Here is a 23998-nt window from a genome sequence, read left to right on the forward strand (position 1 = left end):
TGACAACGGTGGGTGGGGAAGGGGCGGATTGGGAGTTTGGGACTAGCAGATGAAAAGTATTATATAGAGAATGGTTAAACAACGAGGTCCTACTGTATAGCACAGGAAACTATATTCAATATCCTGTGATAAACCATAATTGAAAATAATTTTAAAAAGAATATATATATGTATGTATATATATATATACATATATATATGACTGAATCACTTTTATGTACAGCAGAAATTAACACAACATTGTAAATCAATGATATTTCAATTAAAAAAACAAGGGATTGTCACATTTCCTGAGAAAACATTTTGGAGGACAAAACTGATCATTCATGGAGATGATGGCATTTCCTTTCATAGGGAGCCTCAGGAATTGGGTAGACAACCTTCCATACAGGCCACTTAAATACTGACTTTTCTAAATGTAGGAGAGTGGACTGTACAGTTCTCTTTGTATCACTGCAAAGCTACACTACTACATAAAAAGTGAACATTTATTTGCAGCATGTTCTTAATTTTCTTAAAGATAAGTGTGTAATTATCTTGTGCGATTTCAAAAATCCCAAAAAACTACTATAGCCCAAACATGAGTTAGTGAAAATAAAAATAATAAAACATAGCTTCACTGGAGAACAGAGAGGAACTTGGTAAAGATTCTGGAATAGTGGGGCTTGTAAGATATCAGTATGGTGGATACTATTTGGCCTATGCAATTTCCATTTCTAAGAAATGATGATTTTATTGCTTTTTAAAACCGAAGTACTGGGGTTTGATCCTGCTTTTAAGTTAAGCACGTGTTAAATCACATGTCACAATACGGATCTGAGAAATGCCTCTTATCTCCCTCTACAACCTGGCATCAAAATAAGATTATTCAGTCAGGAAGTGAAATGAAAGTGCCAGCCAGAACTGCTGCTGTCTCCTGTTATGTTATCCAAGGGCATCAAAATTTTTCTATAGAAAAGAGGCTTCCAGCTATAGAAAGAGAAATCACATTTCTCAGGCTTACCAGTTTAATATGTTCTCGCTTCTGGTATTTTTCGCTATAATACTGTTCTTGTCGAAGATTAAGCAGCTGCTGCTGTTGTTTGTCCTTCAAGTCTATTAACTTTTGGGTCATTTCGGCATCCAGGGCAGCAAGATCTTGCTCAATTGTTGACGAACCATGGTCAGGGCTGCTGGGTTCCGATCTGCAGAGACACAGAGCTTGACTCACAAAACATGTAGGTCAGAGCAAGGTGGAGGGAGGGCTGCTCACCAGAGTCCCTCCTAGAGACTCTGTTTGGAAATAAATATTTCGATAAACCACTTGAGACAGAAGCTGATACCCCAAGGACAAGCTTAGCAGCAGAAGGTCTCCAAACACAGAAAGTAGATGAAATTTGTGCTGCTCTAGAAAGAGGTAGTGGCAGAAAAGGAAAGCCAAGAGGCTGGGGGCCCTGGCAGTGGTGGTGGAGAGAATGACAATCCCCCCTTGGGAAAAACAATGTCTAATAAGGACTTTTTAAGGCTTTTATTTTTTAACGTAGCATGTATAATGTAATTTCCACCTACATTTCTCCTGTACACTCTGCTGCATTGATGATTCTGTAGGGGGAGTTGAAGAGGTGATGAATTTTGCATCTGTGTGATGTAGACTGACAACAGAGAGCATGTGCAGACGTCACGGGCCAGCAACACTCCCAGCTGACATGTTCTGTTTCTTGACATCTTTTAATAGCAAGATTTGTTATTAAAATAAGTTTCTTCGGGGGCTGAACCAACTTCATTGATATCTCCACCCAAAATGGCACTTTGGTTCCAAGAGAAAGGAGGATGAATTGGGTTCATTCTAAAATATTTATCGAGTGCTCACTCTGTGCAGGGGGACTTTCTTTGAGTTATTCATAAAGAATTATATAGCTATTTTGACGTTTAGGACTAATGTTGAAATAAAACAAAGCAATTCTCACTAACATTATTGTGTTAAAACATACAGTGTGATTCTTTCAAATTTTGTGCTCTTACTTCTTGTAGGACAAATAGAATGAGAGACAGTGTTGGAAACGGGGTACCAAGAGCAGGTCTGTTCTTTTCATTTATGTGGAAACTGCTGCAGAAGCAACCACCTAAGATACCCAACACATCAGATTCTGTCTCCATGTTTTCACTTGTGGCCAAGTGGAACGAGTAGAAGAGGTTTCTTGAATCAGCTGGTGCTAATTCCTCTTACTTTCTCTTTGAATTAGGCCAACACAATGGTGCCACATGGAGAGGCAGTTGGTAGAAGCTAGTGTTAGGATCCTATTTTGTCAAATAAGGGATGCAGAATTCCCTCAAAGGTTTCTAAACATCAAACTCACATGGCAGCACTGAGGTGGCCCTCCATCCTGGCATGAGTACAAGTCTATTTATCAACATCAGAGGAGAGGAGCATTGGAGGGGTGACCTCCATCTTGGCATGAACACGAGATACATTTATAATCTGCTGCAGCAGGAAGTTGGTGTAGCCAGACGTAAAGTGTTGCTTCAGTGAGCCACAATCACTATAGCAGACGGAACAGGGCAACATTTCTTGACCACTCAGCAGGTGCCAGGGACTTTCTGCTTTACTTCTGGCTTTCACAACAACCCAGCTAGCAGGTGTGACAATCTCCTGTTTACATTTGAGGAAACTGAGTTTCAGTGAGACAATTTTCCTAAGGACACAGTATGGGGGAGCAGCAGTGCAGCTTACCCAAGGACAGACATCTAGACAACAGCAAAGTCTATGCTCTGAGAACAACACAGTGTGTGACAGAAACCATCTTTGAATGATCTACCCTTCACATTATGTGAAAACTCAGTTGAGACTACGGATATTTGAATAAGAAACTGATCTAATATAAGGTTGTACATATGAAACATATAATGTTATAAACCAATGTTACCTCAATAAAAAATAGATCTAAAAATTATTTATTAATTCATTAGAAAATATAAGCCCATTACATATTAATATACTTTGTGAAAAATAATTATACTTTCAAAACAAGAAGAAAATCAGTGAGATTAAAAAAATCTCACTGGCAAAAAAAAAATGAATATAATGGACATTATGTCTATTTATTACTCTGAGGAGTTTTCAGGATTTTAATGTGTATCATGGGGGGATGGGAAATGGACAGACATAATCAGACCTCAGTGTCTTTGCCTCTTGAAGAAAAGTTTCTCCTGATGTATTTTTTGACACAAGATGCTTAGGGATTTTTGTTTGTTTGTTTTTTGAGGGAAAGTAAAGAAAAATAACCAAGGGACGAATGTTTCTGCATCTTCTCTAAAAACAAGGTTGAAGATATTATCCCCTGTTACCTAATGTTGCCTGTGTATGATCCAAGAGATGAATTCTTTTGTAATTTAATACCAGGAAAATGTTTGTCCCTCTTGGAAATGCAAGTTTCCTTTAATCAGATAAGGAGAATTATCTAACCCATATTTCCTTTTCTCAGAAGCTAAGAGCTAGTTTTAGTGTTCAAGGACAGAAATTACATTAAATGATTACTTCTGTCCAGTCGAAATACAACACGGGTCACATATTTGATATTTTTCCACATATGTGATTTGAAATTTTTAGTAGCCATCTTAAAAAGTAAAAATAAATGAGTGAAATTAATTTTAATAATATATTTTACATAGCTTGATTATCAAAAATATTATCATTTCAACATGTAATTAAAATCAATAAACATCAATATAAAAATGTGAGATTCTTTTTTTTTTTTTAGTAAAGTCTGAATTCTAGTGTGTTATTTTATACTTGAAGCACATTTCAATTCCAATGAGTCACTGTTTGTGGTTAGTGACTCATGTATTGGACAGCAGATCTGGTAACTGGCAGACAGTCTGTGTGCATATGTATGTGTGTACATTTTTTTTTCTATTTTTATAGGACTTTTTTACGTATCGTCTATGAATTTACTTTAACATTCTATTGGAAGTTTTCAGGATATGACTTATAAATAAATGAATACAGGAATAAACAAATGACTACATACATATCACTAAGATCAAAATTTAGAAGTTTTAGGCCAAGCTTTGCCTGAACTGTTTTGTAACTGTGGGTAAATGTTAAGCCTTTAGTTTTCAGATTCCTCCTTGAAGAAGTGATAACAGTTCACCTAGATGGCTTCTAAGGCTGCTCCAGGTCTAAAAAATGATGCTTTTGCTGCTTTTAAAAGCCCAGGTACTGGGTTTTGATTGTGCTTTTAAGTTAAGCACATGTTAAATCATATGTCACAAGAATCATATGTTTCAGATTCATATGAATCTGAAAAATGCCTCTTACCTTTCTCTCTAACCTGATCGGATTATTGAATAAGGAAGTGAAGGGAAGGATGGAAGGATGTGGTACAGCCTGCCTGACACTTAGCTTCTATGCTCACATAGTTTCCCCACGTTAGCACGTTAGGCACTTTGGGGTGATAACTGAGTAGGTCGTACACACTGCTGTGTCCCCAGGGCACACAGAAAGTGCTCAATAAATATTGGTTGAATGAATGTGTGAGAAACGCTTCTCCCCAGCACGGTCTGAGTACATGGGGCTGTGGGGACTCTTAGGCCCCAAACAAGGATTATCTGTACAGGGCTTTGTGGGTTTCAGATAGAACAGCAAAGGGCAGTAGAGGTTTTCTTTTCAATAAGACAAGTTGCCTCTTCAGCTTGGTTCTAGTCCACAGCAAAATGTCCGACCCCCCAGGTTGGCAGCTGCAATATGGCAAGTCAGCCAGTTGGTCCTGGGCCTACAGGCTAGAACTCAATGGTAGGACTTCCTGCATATCTAGTCTCAGAATTTGGTCAAATAAAGAAATTCAGTCTACAAGCAAAAGTGAGCTGAGAGGACACAAAAGCTGTAGGGAGTGGAGGGAGTTGGGTGGCTTTCCTTCTTACAGTGGTGTAGATCCAAAACGTGGTGCGAAACACTGAAAATTCATCAACTAAACCTCAATTAAAAGAAAAAAAGAACTATCAAGCCAAAACTGTGATATGACAATTTTCAAAGGAATAAATATAAATTGACAATAAATATGCCAAAAAATTCAACTTAATAAGGAAATGCAAATTAAGATACTAATGACATCACTTTTTTCTCCATCAGTTTGCACTTTCATATCTTGCTGATAGTTACAAACTGAAACAGAAAAGTCTTGAAATTGATCTAGGGATCCCACTTTTAAAATTTTAAGAAAATAGGAATATATGAAAAAATTTATACATACATATTTATTAATACATTTCTTATAATAGCAAATAATCAAAAACAACATGTTCACCAATAAAAAAACATTTAAATTAATTGTAGTTTGTCCATTCAAAAAAAAACACTGAAAATCCATGTAAATGACTCTCCTCCTTTATACTATAAAACAAACAAAAAATACCCCTTCAACTTACTTTTTCTTACTATCCTTTTTGGCTGTCTTTTCCAAAGCTGCCCTCCTTCGCAAGTAGTCATTCTGGATTTCATTATATTTTGTAGTGTGTTCTTTGATAAGGTCGGTGGTTTTCTTGTGGTGTCTCTTAACCAGGTCTTTCATTTCTTTGTAGTGCTTCTTTTGAAGTTTCACAAACGACTTCTGTTGCTTCAGCTCTTCAATTGTCTGCGCTTCTACTTCTGCAACAAATGGGTATGAGAGCTGAGAGGCCTGGAAGGGCTGAGAGGACAGTGCAGTTGCTGTTGAGCAGTATTTTTCTGACCCCAGCCCACTGGACCTTGAGAGCAGAGCTTGGAAGTCAAACGTGTGTTCCAGGCTGGCTTTATGGCTTGCTAACTTTGTGACTATGTTACCAAATTTCTCAAAGACCCAATTTCTTTACTCATAATTTTAAAAAAAGTTTGGGTTCCCTAGAAACAGAGCCCAAGAGAGGGATTCAGGTACATGTGATTTACCAAGGGGGGCTCTCAGTAGGAGGGGAGTGAGGGCAGAAGATACAGAAGAAGAAGTAGCTAAACAAGGATGTGGTCTCGGCTGGAGTCCGGCTTCTGCCTGATCCCACGGGGAGCTCTGGAGCGTGAACTGTACTACAGAGTTAGTCTCACCTTGAGGCAAGAAAGCCAGCTTTTTGCCTGTCTGGGAACGTCAGTTGTGGGGAGGCATAAGCTCCTGGAGAGGGGGCTTCCTTTTGGCTGAGGGCAATTTTCTTTCTTTCTCTTTTTTTTTTTTTTTTATAAAATATCTCCCACACAATCTTCAGCTAACCCTGTGGTTTGCTAATATGTTTGCAAATGGCACTGCACCTGCTTTTATATAAATTTTTGATGCCTAGAGCATCAAATGTATCAGGGCATTGTCAGAGACATAGCTGTGTAATAAATAGCTCAAATGGATGTAATGAGATATGCTCCATGACCAACAGAGTAGCAAGACATTTATCAGATAAGAAATCCCTCTTCATGATCAGTGTGCCTTCCATGAGGGCAATTTTCAAAAGCAGAGGAAGCTATGAGCTGTTAGTAGCCAACGTTTACTATAGCTGGGAGCTGGGTGCCACAGATGGTAAAGGGGATTTTGGTGGGCACTAACAGGATCCACTTTAAAGATCACACAATTTCTACTTTTTAGGGTCGTTATGGTGATGATGAAATAAAAGAATTAATGCAAAGTTTTTAATATAGTTTCTGGCAGTGTGCCTGTTAGAGGCTTAACAAATGATTGTACAGGTTCTACAGCACCATTTCTAAGGGGCACTATTCACAGTATAGATATTGTAGGTTTGTATATTTATCACAACATTGCTCCAGTATAGATCAGTAAGGTGAGGGAAGGTCCTTGCTGTGATTTACCCAAAGGCACCATAAGGGTTGGTGGTAGTTTATATCACTACATAGTGTTTTATTTAATGCCAAGAAAACATTTAATGTGACAGAGCTTGATTTTAAAACAGTCTGTGTTTTACTGACTTGTTTAATCAATTGTAAAAATATGCATTTAAAAAATATGTTAACATTTCTAAAACTAAGATGCATCACGTAGTCAATGGAGTGCCACAATTTGTTGGTGCTTTTCTTTCTTGGCCATCCATGAGTAGTGAGGTACCTTAAAAAGGATGGTGCCTTAAATTCAATTAATTATCATTTATTTAGACCTAGATTAAGTCATAGTTCACATGTTTTCATCCTTTGATGTGAACTTTCCGCTTCTGGGAACAAAAATAAGTTATCATAAATATTTAGAACTGTCAAGAGACTCAGAAATAATATATGCCATGAATAACAACAGACCTGGATAGCAAATGATATATCTAGTGGATAAATGTTGAAATCAGAATAACAATTTATGTTCTTAAATGATAAGGTCTTTAAGCAATTGAAATATGTTTCCCTTTTTAATAATGTATCTATTCTCCTGACATTCGATTCCTTTTGAGAAAGAGGCCAGGGAGAGAATCAGGTACATTTATTTAATGGTTTCCCTCAGGCCCAAATGGACTCATTATGGTTGCATAATGACTGATTATATTAAAATTTATAATCCTAAGGAATTGCTGCAGTTTTGGTGACAGATTCAACCTCACTTCTTTAAAAATGGTGTGCAGCACATCAGCTGTGGCAAGTTTAGCAACAGGGTTCAAGATGTTCCAACCTATGACTAAAAATAATTCCACGGAAAGTATCATTTTTTAAAAAGTCTGTGGATGAAAGGCTATTGTTTGAATACGTCCTTAAGCATAAAGGTAATGTCCATTTATATAAGGAAACAAATACCACGCATAAACCAACCAGAGATAATCACTGCTGATATATTGATATAGACACCCACCTTTCATCTATGCATTTGTGTATTTTTAAATAATGTTGGAATCATGCTCTTATTTACACTTCTGTCTCTTGTTTTATGTGTGAACATTGTATTGTTTCCCATGGGATTAAATCTTTAAACACATGTTTTCTTTTCATACATTCCTAAAATAAGTTTTTGATGCATATTTTATGTATTATATTGGTGAAATCATAAACATCCCTCTCAATTTTCACAAAGTGAAGAGGTTTCTGTAGCCACCACTTAGATCAAAATCAGAATATTATCAGCACCCCAGACACCCTCTTTTCGGTTCCAGCCTTCCCTCCCACCCCCTAAGTACAATCCAAATCCATGTTTCTAAGAACACAAATTACTTTTGCCTGTTTTTGAACTTTGTGTAGCTGGCATCATAAAGAATGTGCTCTTTGGTGTCTGTCCTCTTTTCTTCAACATTATGCTGTGAATTTTATCCATGCAGTTGTGTGTAACTGTAGTTTATTTCTACAGCTGTATCCTATTTTATTCTGTGACTATACCATAATTTATCCACTCTACTGTTTATGGATATTTAAGTTCTTTGCAGTTTCTGGTTCTTGTCCACAGTGCTGTTTTTTGTGTACATTTCTGTTGTATGTTGGGCCAACATGTTATACACTGCTACATACTTCTAATTGTATTAAAGAAAGCTGGTACCAATTTTAGTCCCACTAGCTTAACAAATTAACCAAATATAAAATATTCCCAAACTGTATCATCATTCTTAAACTCTATGTATTCCATGGTCACAAACAGTTCACATTCTGCATTTCTAAAATATGCTTTATTGTGGGCACTTTGGGAAGATTGCATTCCTGTTCACTGGGTCACATTTCCAGTATGAAACTATTCCTTGATTCCAAAATACATCTTGTGAAATTATGTTATTTTTTTATACCAGTAGGGTCCTATTTGCCAAGTATGGTTACTCCTCTGGGATTATATTGTGTAACATGGCTTGAAGTAGGATGTATCTGTAGATGGTTTTAGAAGAGAAATATTAATGATGTTATATTTTAAAGATGAAATCTCCTCTCCTCTAAATACTTACCCTGTGTAATATTCAGCTGCCTAATTCCATAGGGAAAAAAGGTGGTATTTACCTGTTAAAACACTCTGAATAAGATCTTCTGTTTTGGCAGGTGCCTTTACAGAGCCTGAAAAAAAAATAGCCTCTTTTAACTTTTAAAATTGTTTTCTTCCTGTAAAACAATGTTTGGCTCTTGACTCTAAGTCTCTTTATGGAGAAATTATAAATTGCGGGAGAAAATTATCCTAAAAATATTCTAAGAAATGTCTTCATTTTTTAACTTTGGGGCAGACATAATTAAATGTGAATCTATATGCTCCAGTTATAGAAAGGCCATTCCTCCACTTTGAATCAAAACTCTGTCAACAAATTCAGTTTAGGCTACTGCTACCTTCTGGCCATAACAGGAATGACAAGTGATCTTTTAAAAGATATACAGACTGCCAACAAACACATGAAAGAATGCTCAACATCACTAATCATTAGAGAAATGCAAATCAAAAGTACAATGAGATATCATCTCACACCAGTCAGAATGGCCATCATCAAAGAATCTAGAAACAATAAATGCTGGAGAGGGTGTGGAGAAAAGGGAACCCTCTTGCACTGTTGGTGGGAATGTAAATTGATACAGCCACTGTGGAGGACAGTATGGAGGTTCCTTTAAAAACTCCAAATAGAGCTACCATATGACCCAGCAATCCCACTACTGGGCATATACCCTGAGAAAACCATAATTCAAAAAGAGTCATGTACCAAAATGTTCATTGCAGCTCTAGTTACAATAGCCCGGAGATGGAAACAACCTAAGTGTCCATCATCGGATGAATGGATAAAGAAGATGTGGCACATATATACAATGGAATATTACTCAGCCATAAAAGAAACGAAATTGAGCTACTTGTAATGAGGTGGATAGACCTAGAGTCTGTCATACAGAGTGAAGTAAGTCAGAAAGAGAGAGACAAATACCATATGCTAACACATATATATGGAATTTAAGAAAAAAAAATGTCATGAAGAACCTAGGGGTAAGACAGGAATAAAGACACAGACCTACTAGAGAATGGACTTGAGGATATGGGGAGGGGGAAGGGTAAGCTGTGACAAAGCGAGAGAGAGGCATGGACGTATATACACTACCAAACGTAAGGTAGATAGCTAGTGGGAAGCAGCCGCATAGCACAGGGAGATCAGCTCGGTGCTTTGTGATCACCTGGAGGGGTGGGATAGGGAGGGTGGGAGGGAGGGAGACACAAGAGGGAAGAGATATGGGAACATATGTATATATATAACTGATTCATTTTGTTGTGAAGCAGAAACTAACATACCATTGTAAAGCAATTATACTCCAATAAAGATGTTAAAAAAAAAAAGCAAAGGCTGACCAGCAGGCAGGAATAATGTTGCAGGCATGATCCATTAGAGGGTGCCAAAATCACCGGACAAACGTTTAAGGAGAAACAGGATAGTTGCATAGTCTCAAAGTGTCTCCACTAAGATATCAATTAACTATAAAGGGGAAAATTGTAACTTTCAGTGGAGAAACCTGGTAGATGGCACCTTAACCAAGTGATCCAACATCTCTGATGATGAGACACAGCAACATCAGATACCCCTGACATAATGCTCTCAGAACAGCATTGCTTCTGTGATGTTCTCGCCAAAAATGTGTAATTTTAGTTTAATCATGAGAAAACATCAGGCCAACGCAAATTGAAGGATAATGTACAAAATAACAGACTCTTCAGAAGTGTCAAGGGCATGAAAGACAGGACAGACTGAGGGACTGTCACAGATTCAAGGAGGCTAAGGAGACATGACAATTACTACAATGTGGGATCCTGAGCTGGAACCTGGGACAATCAAAGGCATTAGTGGAAAGCAGGTGAAGTTCAAACAACGTCTGTGGTTTAGTTCAGGGTATTGTGCCATTGTTAATTTCCTGGTGTGACTCTGACAGATGTTAATGCCAGAGAAGAGGGGTCCAGTTTTGCAATGTATTCTGTGCTATTTTAAAAATTATTCTGTAAGTCAGATGATTCCAAAGCACCCAGGTAAAAACATCAAATGCTAAATTCTCTTTTACTCTCAAAAGCACAAGGTTATATTCACTATCTAAATTAATTATTCATATTCTAGAAACACACTAAATGTTTGTATTTGGTATATAAAAACTTCATTTGAAAATATCACTTCTTTTTATACACAGGTTATCTCCTTATTACTATTAATCTCAACAACCTCCTTTCTTAAGTAGTCTCAGTAGGAGCACAGAAGCTAAAGGGAAGAATTTTAGGATCGTGGAGAACTGGTGTCAGTCTTGTCTTCACTCTTCAATAGCGACATGGCCTTCAAGAAGTACCTTGTCATTTCAAAACTGCAATTTGTTCATCTGCACCATGGGGGCAGTGGTAGAATCAACCCTCAGAAGCCTGGTTTAAGAGTTACACGAGATAATCCACGTGAAGCATTTAGCCGCGCGCTCATGATAGGCACTTAAAATTGGTGAAAGGAAGTGGAGAAAGATGCGAAGGAATTCTTGGCAGAAACGTAACTTAGTGAGGTAGAACTAAGAATGTGCTTCTAAAGCATAGCTGCATATAAGGTGCTTGAAGAACCCTTCACACACCCTGCCAGCAGATGGACCGTAATCCATCACTAAATAAAGACATGGGAAATCTGGGTGATATTTTGTTGTGGCTTCGTAAATTGTCAGCAGAGCCAGATGAGCACTTATGAGTCTCTTGGCCTTCCTTCATTCCTTCCTTCCTTCCCTCATTCATTCCCTCATCACATGTTTTTGGAGCATCTCCTAAGTCCATGCATTTTTGCCCATGTGATGTTTTCGCTAAGTCAATCATGCTACCTCCTTCAGTGGTACATATAAACTAGAGGCTACTAGTCATGTAGCACAGCTCTCTCATCAGAGTGTTTACCTGGAGCTGGTTGGCTGTGGAGAGCCTGGGAGGGTGGTTTGGGTGTCAGGGATGTAGTGTGATTCATCCCGTTTTCTGCTGGAGTTGTCCTGGCTTCACTTGGAGCTTCTGACTGTGTTTCCCCAGGATCAGCCTAAAATCATAAACATCCTTTAATTTTTCACACTTCTTATGGTTCTTTTGTGATCTTCCTAAACCCAAAAAGCTACGTTTGATAGCATTTTCACAACTCATTTGGACTCTGAAATATCACATCTGAAACTGTGCAGAAAGCAGGGTAAAAAAACAGCATGGTGTTGAACCATGATTCTGGCCAGTTAATTCTATTAAAGGACCCAATATTTATGCTTTTCTATGCCCACTGCTCTTGGATGTGTTCTCCAGCACTGACTCTGGACCTGAGCATGTGATTTGCTTTGGTAAAATGAGAGAGTAGCAAACTAGATATAAGCAGTGGATTGAAAAGCCATTTGCAAATGTTTCTTCTCTTTCTCAGACCCCTGCTATAGCCATGGAGGATGAGAGCCCACATGGAGGAGAGCTGAGTCATGTAGACAAGGATGTCCTGGACCAGCCAGTCCTGAGCTGACAACATACACTTAAGTGAATCCACCTAAGATTAGCTGAACCTGGTCCAGATCAACAGAACTGCTCAGCTGACCAAATGACTCATGAACAATAATAAGTAGTTGATGTTGTAAGCCACTAAGTTGGGGGATTGTTTGTTATGCAGCAGTAGCTAATTGATACACTGGTTATAAACATCGATTTTGGAGCCAGACTTACCTGGGTTCAATTTCTGGCCCTGCCACTTATTAGTATTGTGATATTGGGCAAGTCACTTAACTGTCTGTCCCTCACTTTCCTCATCTTTATAGATGGGGATACATATGTACTGGGGATAATAATATTATCTATAGTGTAAGGTTGTTTAGAGGATCAAATAAGTTACTATTCATAAAGTGCTTAGAATAATTCCTGGCACAGAGTAAATTTGTGCATGTTAAATAAATAGATAAAACATTTAAGCTTGTATAATACTACCAATAAATAATAATAACAGATACATTAAAACTTATGAAATCTCTACTCCATTCCCTCCAGCAGCTAGTCTGCTATGCCCTGTGCAGAGCAAACATTTAATGTTTGATGAGTAAATGTCGATCTTTATAAAATAATTGCCTCAGTGATTATACACCATTTTAGCGATGCTTTTCAGGGTTCTGCAACTCTTGTCTCAGAATTGCCTTCTGAGTCCAAGGCAGATTTTACTGACAATGAGGCTATCCTGATGCTCTACTTAGTTGTACATTAAGAAAATATATTAGGAAATGGCCAAGAGTCATTTGGAGCTCAATGTTGTGACATTTTGTTATGTAATTACAGACAGCAGATTGCCTTATGATAACATTTTTAGAAAATGTAAGATGAGAATGAAAATAATGACACATTGTCACAAGTGGCTTTTAATCTGTCCCCCCGAAGCATCTTTAAAACACAAGTTCCAACACTGCTTTTGGTGATGGCAGAACTTATTTTAATTCAACAAACAATCCCTGTTTACCTACCACAGCCTGCTCTGCTCAGAGCTGATGGTATTGAGATGTAAGGGATGAGCCTGGGGTCAGTGGCGGGGCAGGGGGCAGAGTGGGGGCTAAGGAACCTAGGCCAGTGACCTTGGCAGCCTGTAGAACTCAGGATACAGAACTCTGTCTTCTGAAAAATGGCTACTTTGAATGGGGAAGTTCTGGTATGTTTGTGTTGTTCAGTTACATCCATCAGGAAAAGTCTCCCTAGAATCATTATGCCAAGGGGAGGGATTTCATATTTTTTGTTCAGCAAGAGATTGCAAACTGGAGGCTTAGGGTCCAAATGGAGTGCATTGAAATGTTCTAGGGTCCAAATGGAGTGCATCGAAATGTTCACCCAATGCTGCCAGGTTTTAAAAATGAGGAGATTTTACATTAATAAAATGGATCTCTTGCTTCAGTTGAAAAATCAGATTGGGCAACACTGGGCCTGCTTTCCCGCTCTGGATGAGAACGGAGGGGTTTCTGCCTCTTTAAGGACACTCCCCTGTGACTCATTTAGACTTTACCTGCCTCAGTCCTGTAGGCATTTGGGTTTGCAGGAGGTACTTGAGAAGACTGAACTATCATAGATGTTTGACCACACAATTCATAAAAGAAATGCATTTACATTGCACAGGAGAGACTGAAGTAAAGGGAGTGCTGGACAGAGCACTAGGTCATCAGCAAAGTTACCCATTGGCCTTGGTCCTCTGGCTTGAGTACAGTGGGGGTAAAACTTCCCAGCCTCCCAGCCATAGGGGGCGCCCATGGTCACCAAACTCAGCTGCCGGGAAAACAAGAACAGAAGGTGCTCCTGTTCCGTGGGCGGCTGATCTTGCTCATTTTTTATATCCAGGCAGGTTTCTGGAAACAGGTGGGGATGAATCAGATTCTTCCCAGTGTGATAGCTGGCTGAAATTAGCCCTCTGGAAGAGGATAGGGAAGAAGACAATTTTGATGGAGGAAAGCATGGAGGTGATGGAAAGCCAGCTTCCATGAAGGCAATACTGTGTGACTTCTTTTTGGCAACTAGGTGTAGTGCCCTGGGGGTCTCAGGCTGGAGGTGTATTCAAAATGAACCCAGCAAGCTTATTTTGTCTGTACCAGGTTTGCAGGCATTCCATGGGGCTGTGTGCCCTTGGGAAATCAAGTTCAGTCATTAACTTGAATCAAGATGCAGGAAATAGAAGCTCTGCTTATCAAGGGTACGTAAGACAAAGCCCTTTACATTGCAGAAACTGATATAATGTATGAATTCAAATACATTTTTTAAAAAATAGATAAATGTTGAGGAAACGCACTGGCAAACACTTCGGAGATACGACTGAGGATCAAGAGATCACTAAAGTTTGGTGCTGGATTTGAGGTAAGCTTTGGAGAAATCTTGGTCCAGGGGTCCTGGGGATGCCTCCAGGCAGGGTGGACGGCACCACATAACCCTGGGGGGTGCAGGGGCACCCTTGGCACTGTACAGTAACAGGCAGTCAATAGAAATGATGGAAATGAGTGAAATGGACTAGATTTCACGCAATAGGGCAAAGCGAGGCTGTGCCCAGACCTGGAGTGGGAGCTCCTGGGAGGGGCGACTGAATTCCAGCCAATTATTGCCTAGGCTGCGAGGAAAGCTGGGAAACTGACTTTTTGGTGCAATATCTCCCAATTTAAAACCACTGAGATGCCAAACAAAGCACATCTTCAGAGCGCAAGTGGTCCAGAAGCTGCCCATCTGTACCCTCTGCTCAGAGGAGAGAGTTTGCCTGGATTTTCGGGATTGTGTCAGTCAGCAATGTACCCAGAGCCACCGCTGGAAACGCAGCGGGCGAGGCCAACTGGTCTGCAGCCCCGCCCCGCCCCCCACCTCCTCGCCCCAGGGACCCAGCAAAAGTGGAGAGAAAAGAGCGGGCAAGGAGGACCCTGAATGCTGGGCTAAGGAATTTGGGGCTCCTTGTGTAGACTGACCCTTGTCAGGGACCTCTTAGGATTTTCTGGAAACATTTTATTAATTTAGTGAGAATCTATAGTGGCAAATATATCGGACTGATGCTTAAAATATGTTGCTAACAAAGGGCAGTATATACAGATTTGAATTGGCTGTTCCCTATTGGAGATTGACCATAGTAGCAGCTGTAGATCACCGCGTGCCAGACACCGTTACACACGCCAGCTTCGTCGCAGCCAGACAGCGAAGGCAGCCGCTCAACTCCATTATACAGCAAAGAAGTCAGAGGCGTTATTAAAGTCTTTACTAAAGACTTGCTAGAAGGCACACCGTTAAGGGTGCGACTGGTGTTTGAATATATGTCATAGTCTAAAGTTTGAACTTTTCTACTGCACTAGTTCACCCTGTATTCTATCATAATAGCAACTTAAGGAACCACAATAGTAACTTACGTTACTGCGGAGATACAGAGATGTATAAATGTAAAGACCATTCTCAAAGAGCTTACTCTGTTGCACTAAAAAGGCATTCAGGTATTAAACATTAAATTTTTGATATCATCACTGAAAGGTTGAATAATTCCCACTCTGTGGATATGTGAGATGAAATGCAAAAACCAAATTCTTTGCCCCACTCACAAGCATCAGTGGGAGTCAACACTTGTGACTTGCTTTCTCCCCAGTCTTTGTCCAAATATTCTTTTTTATGTGCTTGAATGAAATAAGCCTGAAATTTTTTCGCATTGCACTGGAAATTGCAATAGAAACAAAAGAACTAGAAATATCAGTTTTCTCAATTTAATGGTGACTCTTGGGATCCAATTAAACAAATTTCAAGGAAAGAAGGTTCAGAAATTGATATTTCACTTGCACCAAGTTTTGCTTAGCTGGGTAGAGAAAAATCAACTACAGCAGAAGTAGGTCACTGCCCTCAAGTGGCCAAATGAAAGCATTACACTATTTTTCCTTCAAAACATGAAACAATGGACTTTTTAAAGCCAAGATTTTATAAAAAATAATATTTATAACCTTACTATATCAAAAATAAACAGAAGTGCCTTAAAATATAACACAAGTGGATCAGTAAAAGTATAACTGGAAAGGCCATTTTTACAAGTTTTAGAGAAGGAGGAGATGCCATTTGGTATGCTAGTTGAAAAGATTTCTATCCCAGGCACTGAAAATTTGGATCTGATGATGAAGCAAGAGAGAGCTCAAATTTGGGGAATTTAGTGGGGTGGTTAAGATGGTAAGGGTCTTCCAAACACCAGAATGTGTTGACTGAGCTACTGGAGGTGTCGGGGTCCTTCCTGAGTCATCTAAAAAGTACAGTCCCTTCCAGGTAGTGGTTAGGATGACAGCATCTTGACTCGGATACTAGATGGGTGAGGGCAAGGGCAAGGTCATCAGTGTTTCCAGAATACTGAGGGCAAGACTCATAATTTCATCATGCAGAAATCCAGTCCACTCAGGACAAATGTGGGCAGTGGATGTGGCTTCATCAAAACTAGCCTTTCCCTTAAGAAAGAGCTTGCTTAAGCACATGTACAACTGGTACCTTAAATTTATATTACCTGAATGAAATTAGATGATACATCTACCCCACATTTCTAAAAATTCCAGAACATTTCTAAAAACTATATCCTGATGTATGTGTTCTGAAGCATTGAGGGATGAAGTATGCTAATATTTGCAGCCTACTTTGAAATGCATCAAAAATCAGTTGCAATAATGAAAGGATAGAGGGATTTATAGATGGATATATATGCGATAAAGAAAGTGCATCAAAATTGGAATTGTGGAATCCAGGTGATTGATATATGGGTGTTCTTTTTCAACATCTGTGTATGTTTGAAAATTTTTATAATAAATTATGACAAAACTCTGATATTTTTAAGAGTTTACCAAAGTGAGTTAAAGCAAAAGACAGCTTTAAGGAGCTGAATAAATTCATCTGTTGACTTCAGTTTTTGTCATCATATGTGTCATCATACAAAGAAATCATCAGCATTCACATGGTGTCTCTTTGTTGAAGCCTTAGTGACAGCTGCAAGTTGCATACATATGTGTAAATTTTTATTACAGTCTTTCTCCAGACTCTAAGGACTATGAGAGCATCTGACTTTTCTCATCATTATATCTCTATATTGCCCAGCATGGTGACTGATGCAGCGTGTTAAAAAAAACTTTTATTAAATGAATGCATTAAGACATCCACAGTTTGTCTCCTCCTCATGTATAATCAATAGATGTAGTATCAGTGACAAAATCCTGAAACTAAAGAACCATCTAAATGTTAATGTTAAAAAATATTTTTGAATGAATGAATCAATGGGTGAAAAATATGAAGATGCTGCTCTTTCTGTGTCTGTGGCTAGAGAATCTGCCTTTAGTTCATAATTGCAACAGCTTATTTAGAAAGAGATTAAAGGGTGACAGCTCTGCTGACTATTTTGTGTTGCCTGTGTCACCATTCCTACCAGCTTTAATTTGTTGGAAATATTTTGATACAGTCTCCAAAGAAATCAGCAGAAATGAATTCTTTGAGTTAGGCAGAAATCAAGGATTCCTCCTTTAAAGAAAACATGGGCCAAACACCCTTCACATTCATCTTTTGGAAATGTATCTTTTATATTAACTAAGCAAATCATTTGTCAAAGACTATCATCAATCACTCACAGAACAGATTCTGGACAATCCCCCAAGGAGAGTTTCTCCTGTAGCTCTTCCCAGGTTCCTGAGATTGAACTGACATTTTAGAGTGGATGGAATTAATGGCTATTCAATTCCATGTGGGGAGAGCCAGGTGCTTGGGAGAGACAGATGCAGGGCTCCAAAGCATTGGTTCTCAATGTGTGGTCCCTGGACCAGCATCATTAGCATCGCTACAAACTTAGAAACGCCAATTCTTGGTCTACCTCAGACCTACTGAACCAGAAACTCTGGGGTTGGGCCCAGCAATCTGTGCTTTTAGGAGCCATCCAGGTGATCCCGATACACACTAAAATCTGAGAGCTTTGCTACTCAAAATATCGTCCAGCCCAGCAGCGCCAGCATCACCTGGAATCTTGTCAGAAATGCAGAATTTTGTGCCCTGCTCCAGACCGATTAAATCTGAATCTGTATTGAAACAAGATCCCTGAGTGATCCGTATGCACATTAAAATTTGAGAAACCTTGTTGTAAAGCAGAGTGAAAAACTTTGTCATTTAGTCATGCTTTTATAATCCCTATGGTATTGGTCATGGCATGGATTCTGGATCCATCGCTGTTTTAGGCAGATGAACCCAAAGCCCCTCATTAGAATCCATTGAAATTTTAAAAATTGTTATGGAGGAGGTCTGTAAAAGCAGTGGAATTGAACTGTTCATTGAGTAGTTTTAACTCAAGTGAATATACGGTCTTCTCTTGAGATCTCATTTAAAAAGACCCTGGTTCCTCCATTTATTGGCCACTGATACTAAGCAAGTCACTCTATCATTATAAGCAACTGTTCCCTCTTCTAAAAATGGGGACTATATGTTTGGGCTAGTTCAGGCCCAGTTTTACCCAGGGTATCCAATCAAAGTGCCTTGTAAACTCCAAAACTGTGTAGAAATGAAAGGGACAGGGTCATTATCTAAAGGACATTACCTAAAAGGCAAACTTTCTCTTCCTACTTTATTGGATGCTTTAAAGTTCAGGGATGGTGAGAAACTATTGTTTCTGTAAGTTGGTATTTTTTTTTCTTTTCTTTCAAATTTTTATTTTAGATCATAGCACGTATGTATTTGACTTAAACCTGGAATACTACACTTACGAGTCTTTGCAGAAAATAAATTCATGTGACTCCATAAAAATTTTCTTTAAAATAACATAACATTACTTCTGTGATATATGTGGCATATTTTTATACACATGCAAGTGAAAAATTAGAATGAAATGGTCCTTGATCTATAATTTAAAAATATTAAAAGAGAAAATTTCTTAATATTTTTTATCAAACTATGGGACTATCACCATCATTATCAAGAAACATTTATTTAGTGTATGTATTTTTCTAAGTACAGAGGTTTTTTTGAGATATAATTGACATATAACATTATATTAGTTTCAGATGTACAACATAATGACGCCATACTTGTATATATTATGAAATGATCACCACAATAAGTCTAGTTAACATCCATCACCACACAGAGTTACAAACATTTCCTTGTGATGAGACCTCTTAAGACCTACTCTCCTGGAAACTTTCAAGTATACACACGGTATTATTAACTATAGTCACCATGCTGTACATTACACCCCTAGGACTTAGAGCTTCTTTATAAGCTAAAGTACAACCCCTCCCACCTCCCCAACTACCTCTAATATTTGTTTCTCTTTTATGTAAGTTGGTATTTTGCTAAATCATTATTTGAGGAGGAAGAGAATCCAAAATGACCACTAAACCTCATCTTTGATTTTAGTGCCAAGTTCTTGGACAGTGGGTAAAGCGCCAAGCTCCCATCTTGGAAAATTTAAATGACACCCAAGGCCTTATTAAGTTTAAACACTCTAACTTTTTGAGAGCACCACCTTGGATTTTTTTCTGTTGGATTATCCTACTGGTAAAGTTCATACCATACCATAGGATCTTTTTCTTTTCAAATAATCAATCCCATTGAAGATGCCCACAGTGCCATACACAGAATTAGGAAATAAATTATTTTAGATAAATTTCAGTTCACTTATAAGAGCATGTGAATCTGACAACTTAAAAAAGTAGACCTGGGCTTCCCTGGTGGCACAGTGGTTGAGAGTCTGCTCTCCGACGTAGGGGACACAGGTTCGTGCCCTGGTCCGGGAAGATCCCACATGCCGCGGAGCGGCTAGGCCCATGAGCCATGGCCGCTGAGCCTGCGCGTCCGGAACCTGTGCTCCACAACAGGAGAGGCCACAACAGTAAGGGGCCCGCGTACCGCAAAAAAATAAAATAAAATAAATAAATAAATAAAATAATAATAAAATAAATAAATAAAGTAGGCCTCTTGGAATAAATGAAATTTGAATACTACCAAACAGCTTTCTCTTTTCAACATCAAAAGAATGTGAAGACCACTCACACACCTTCACTTGTATCATGCACACACAGGTGATAGAGGGCCAGCAGGCAGTGTACAAACTAGCCGAATAGATCCCACATATATAAACCTAACTTACTGAAGAACAAGTTCTAATAATATCCAGTGATTTAAAGGGAGAAATCTTGACATTTGATTCAACAGAAAATTCAATTCAAAGGATTATTATTTAAAGTAAAGGTCTTATATTCTGTGGTCAGTCATCCAGGTGACCTGCTACAGAGGACAGAAAGATGCAAAAGGGCTAGTCCTTATTAAAGTTTAGTAGAAAATTACAGTTTTGTTATTGAGGTAGTGAGATGTGGTGTAGTGTAGACCCTTGCTACTCAAGGTGTGGACCATGGAAGTGTTATCCCATCGCCTGGGGCTGGTCAGAGATGTTGAGCCTCAGGCCCTAGTCCAGACCTATGTTATTAGATGGGATCAGCATGTTATTATGATGCCTTGGTCTGCACATTAAACTTCTAGAAGTGTTGGTGTGGAACATGAGTTCTGGAGCTAGATTGCTTGGATTTCAATCCCAACTCTGCTCCTTAGTAGTTGTGTGGCACTGGACAAGGAACAGAATCTCTCAGTGCCTCAGTTTCTTCATCTGTTAAACAGCAATAAAAATAGTCGTTAAGAAATACGGATGTTTTAGGACTTAATGTGTTAATAAACATTAAAAGGCTCAGAATGGTGCCAGGTACATTGTAAGCACTCAGTAAAATGTTTCTGCACTCCTTGACGTGCTAAAAACAAGTCATGTTCAAATATTGCATTTGGAATATCACATAATATTTTGCAGTCAGTACAATGGATATTTACTTTATTCTCTTTAGAGGTGTGTTTTATTTTATTATTATTTTTTATTTATTTATTTATTTATATTTTTTTGCGGTATGCGGGCCTCTCACTGCTGTGGCCTCTCCCGTTGCGGAGCACAGGCTCCAGACGTGCAGGCTCAGCGGCCATGGCCCACGGGCCCAGCCACTCCACGGCATGTGGGATCCCCCCGGACCGGGGCACGAACCCGTGTCCCCTGCATCGGCAGGCGGACCCCCAACCACTGCGCCACCAGGGAAGCCCTAGAGGTGTATTTTAAAAATAGAAAATAAAAATGTTACTGATGTCTCATTAGTCATCTGTATTAACCACATTAAACTATTAGGGCTGTGGAACATTTTCTTTTAAATTAAGAACTTTTGTAAAGAAAAATATATATACATAGAAAACATGCTAGAAGGACATACATCAAAAGTGTTAACAGTATCTGCAAGATTACTGAGAAGCCTTTTTGTTTCTTTGTTTTTAAACAATATTTTATTTAGAGAAATAACTATAAATATGATAAAGCCTTTGTTATGATTCAAATTAGGCAAACTTCTATGACTTTACTAACACATCATCCTGAATTGTGACTTTAAAGGAGACAAAATAAATCCAGCAACTCAAATGTCTGTTATCCCTTAACTTCCAATTATATACTGGAATTATATATATATTTGTAATTCTATCTACCTATCTATCTATCTATTTCACATGATCTGAAACAAATGTCTGCTGTTCAAAGCATGGGGGAATTTTCAACTTTCCTACTTATTTGGTTTGCAAAGTACTCTATGAAGATAATTTAGTAGACTGTTTCAATTCTGGGAATATTTTGTAGTCCAACAAAGTCTTTCATTTTCAAATAGAAATGACCTTTATAACTACCAAGTTAAAAGGATTATACTAAAAAAGTCTTTGCTGCTAAAATAGTGTCTCCAGTGCCTGCCATGTCCTAGATAGAATTTTCTTTTGAGAAAACCAGTTACTTATTTTCAGTGGCCTCATTCAAACAAACTTACATTATTACAAGACAAGATAAAGGGCATACTGGTGTTCAAAGGTGTGAAATGACTTTCCTCTCCCAGCATTACATGGTAGGGCAAATGACTTTTTTCTCAAGCTTTAAAAATGAGGTCAGTTAAGGGTTTAGACATTTCAAAGGAAAAAATTGTATTTTCTCTATTGCCATATGGAATCTATGTGATTCAGTGCCTCTAAAATTATTTCTAAAATTGCAAATGTTCAAATATTCTTTGAGTTTAATCAGCATTACTGAAAATCCTTATGACCATCATTTTTAGAGGAGAAACAAAAAAATGTTGACCTAAAATTCTACTTCTGTATTTTTATAACCATTAGTATTACATTCTCCCCAAATAGCTTTTTAAAAAAAAAAAAATTGAAGTATAGTTGATTTACAATGTTGTGTTAGTTCCAGGTGTACAGCAAAGTGATTCAGTTATACATATACATGTATATGTATATATATATTCTTTTTCAGATTCTTTTCCACTATAGGTTGTTAAAAGATATTGAATTCTCTGGGCTATACAGTAGGTCCTTGTTGATTATCTATTTTGTATATAATAGTGTGTATCTCTTAATCCCAAACTCCTAATTTGGAAGTAAATTCATGTCTACCATTAGACATAATTTTCCAGCAGTGTAAAATTTCCCTATAATACTGCATACAACAGAAAGCATTATTTATAAAACTTTCCAGTCTAACTTTAAATTTCATCAGAGAGGATGATATGTATTTATTGGTTCTATAGGATATGATGCCTGCAGTATAAATAAGAGCCCAGAAAATTTTACTGATGTTAAATATTTTTCTTTTTTACATTTCATTTTCTCTCATGTTCAATTAACTCAACATCTTAGATCAAAAATTTCTAAAATTCTATACAAAAAACAAGGAAATAATCATAAATGTGCTCAAAAACATATTTATGTGATGTTCACTGAAGATCTGTTTAAAATAGTGAAGCATTCAAGATATCCAACAATAGGAGATTGGAAAAATAAATTATGTACATATGTACGATAGAACATTATGAAGTTATTAAAAGTCATGTAGAAGAATATTTTAAGGCATGCAGAATGTTTGCATTAAGTGAAAATAAAAGGTTAAAACACAGATTGTGAATATTATCCCATTTTATGAAAAAGTATTAATTGTGCATAAAAAGATGAGCTACATATATACCCCATATTTACAGTGTTATCTCTGGGTGGCTTGGGTGTTTGGATTATAGGTGAATTATTTGGGATTTTCTTTTCTCATTTTTATTTTAAAAATTTTCTATGATAAGCCTAGGTTTCTTTATTCGTTTGGAATAAGAAAAAGATGATTTAATAAATAACGTCAACTTTAACGGACTTGCTATTAGTTATAGTTACCCAAACAATTTTCAAGGTTTTCTTTTCTATACTGATAACTCTCCATTTTTCTCATGTTTCCCTGAATTTAACCTCTGAACATTCAAATGAAATATGAAAATAGCTAGTTTCTATCATTATTTGTAATATTGCTGTCATCTCCAACAATCATTAAATTCTATTTCAGTCTACACAGAGGCTCCATATTTTTAAACTTACTTCTATTATTTCTAGAACCTTCCTTAATTATTCTTTGCATAGTGACATCTAATTTAGAATAATACACCAATTATTTTGGGAATATGTATTATAATACATATATATACAGTAATAATAGTAATGACTTTATGGCTCACACTACACACCAGGCACTGTGTTAAGTAACTTATGTATTGTAAGAAATCACAAAAACACTTTGAAAACCCTGTACTTTAAAT

At 37.8% G+C, this 23998-nt stretch overlaps 1 protein-coding gene across 8 annotated transcripts in view; it reads right to left on the reverse strand.

Annotated features, from left to right (window-relative positions):
- Positions 1–23998, reverse strand: part of PLCB1 (phospholipase C beta 1) — a 680890-nt gene that overhangs the window by 91055 nt on the left and 565837 nt on the right. For 4 of the 8 annotated variants that reach the window (XR_012326222.1, XM_073792678.1, XM_073792679.1 and 1 more), the window contains 5 exons: positions 11757–11889; positions 8891–8944; positions 5404–5623; positions 1549–1704; positions 1004–1184 (listed from right to left, as the gene is read on the reverse strand). Coding sequence is in view for 7 of the 8 variants with exons in the window: in XM_073792678.1 (XP_073648779.1) it covers positions 1004–1184; positions 1549–1704; positions 5404–5623; positions 8891–8944; positions 11757–11889 (744 nt within the window). In the remaining variant the exon portion in view is untranslated. Of the gene's footprint in view, positions 1–1003; positions 1185–1548; positions 1705–2430; positions 2630–5403; positions 5624–8890; positions 8945–11756; positions 11890–23998 lie in introns of those variants that run through there. The other 4 variants (XM_073792682.1, XM_019941440.3, XM_073792683.1 and 1 more) reach the window with 2 other exon arrangements.

This window comes from Tursiops truncatus, chromosome 15, assembly GCF_011762595.2.
Source record: "Tursiops truncatus isolate mTurTru1 chromosome 15, mTurTru1.mat.Y, whole genome shotgun sequence".
Taxonomy (NCBI): domain Eukaryota; kingdom Metazoa; phylum Chordata; class Mammalia; order Artiodactyla; family Delphinidae; genus Tursiops; species Tursiops truncatus.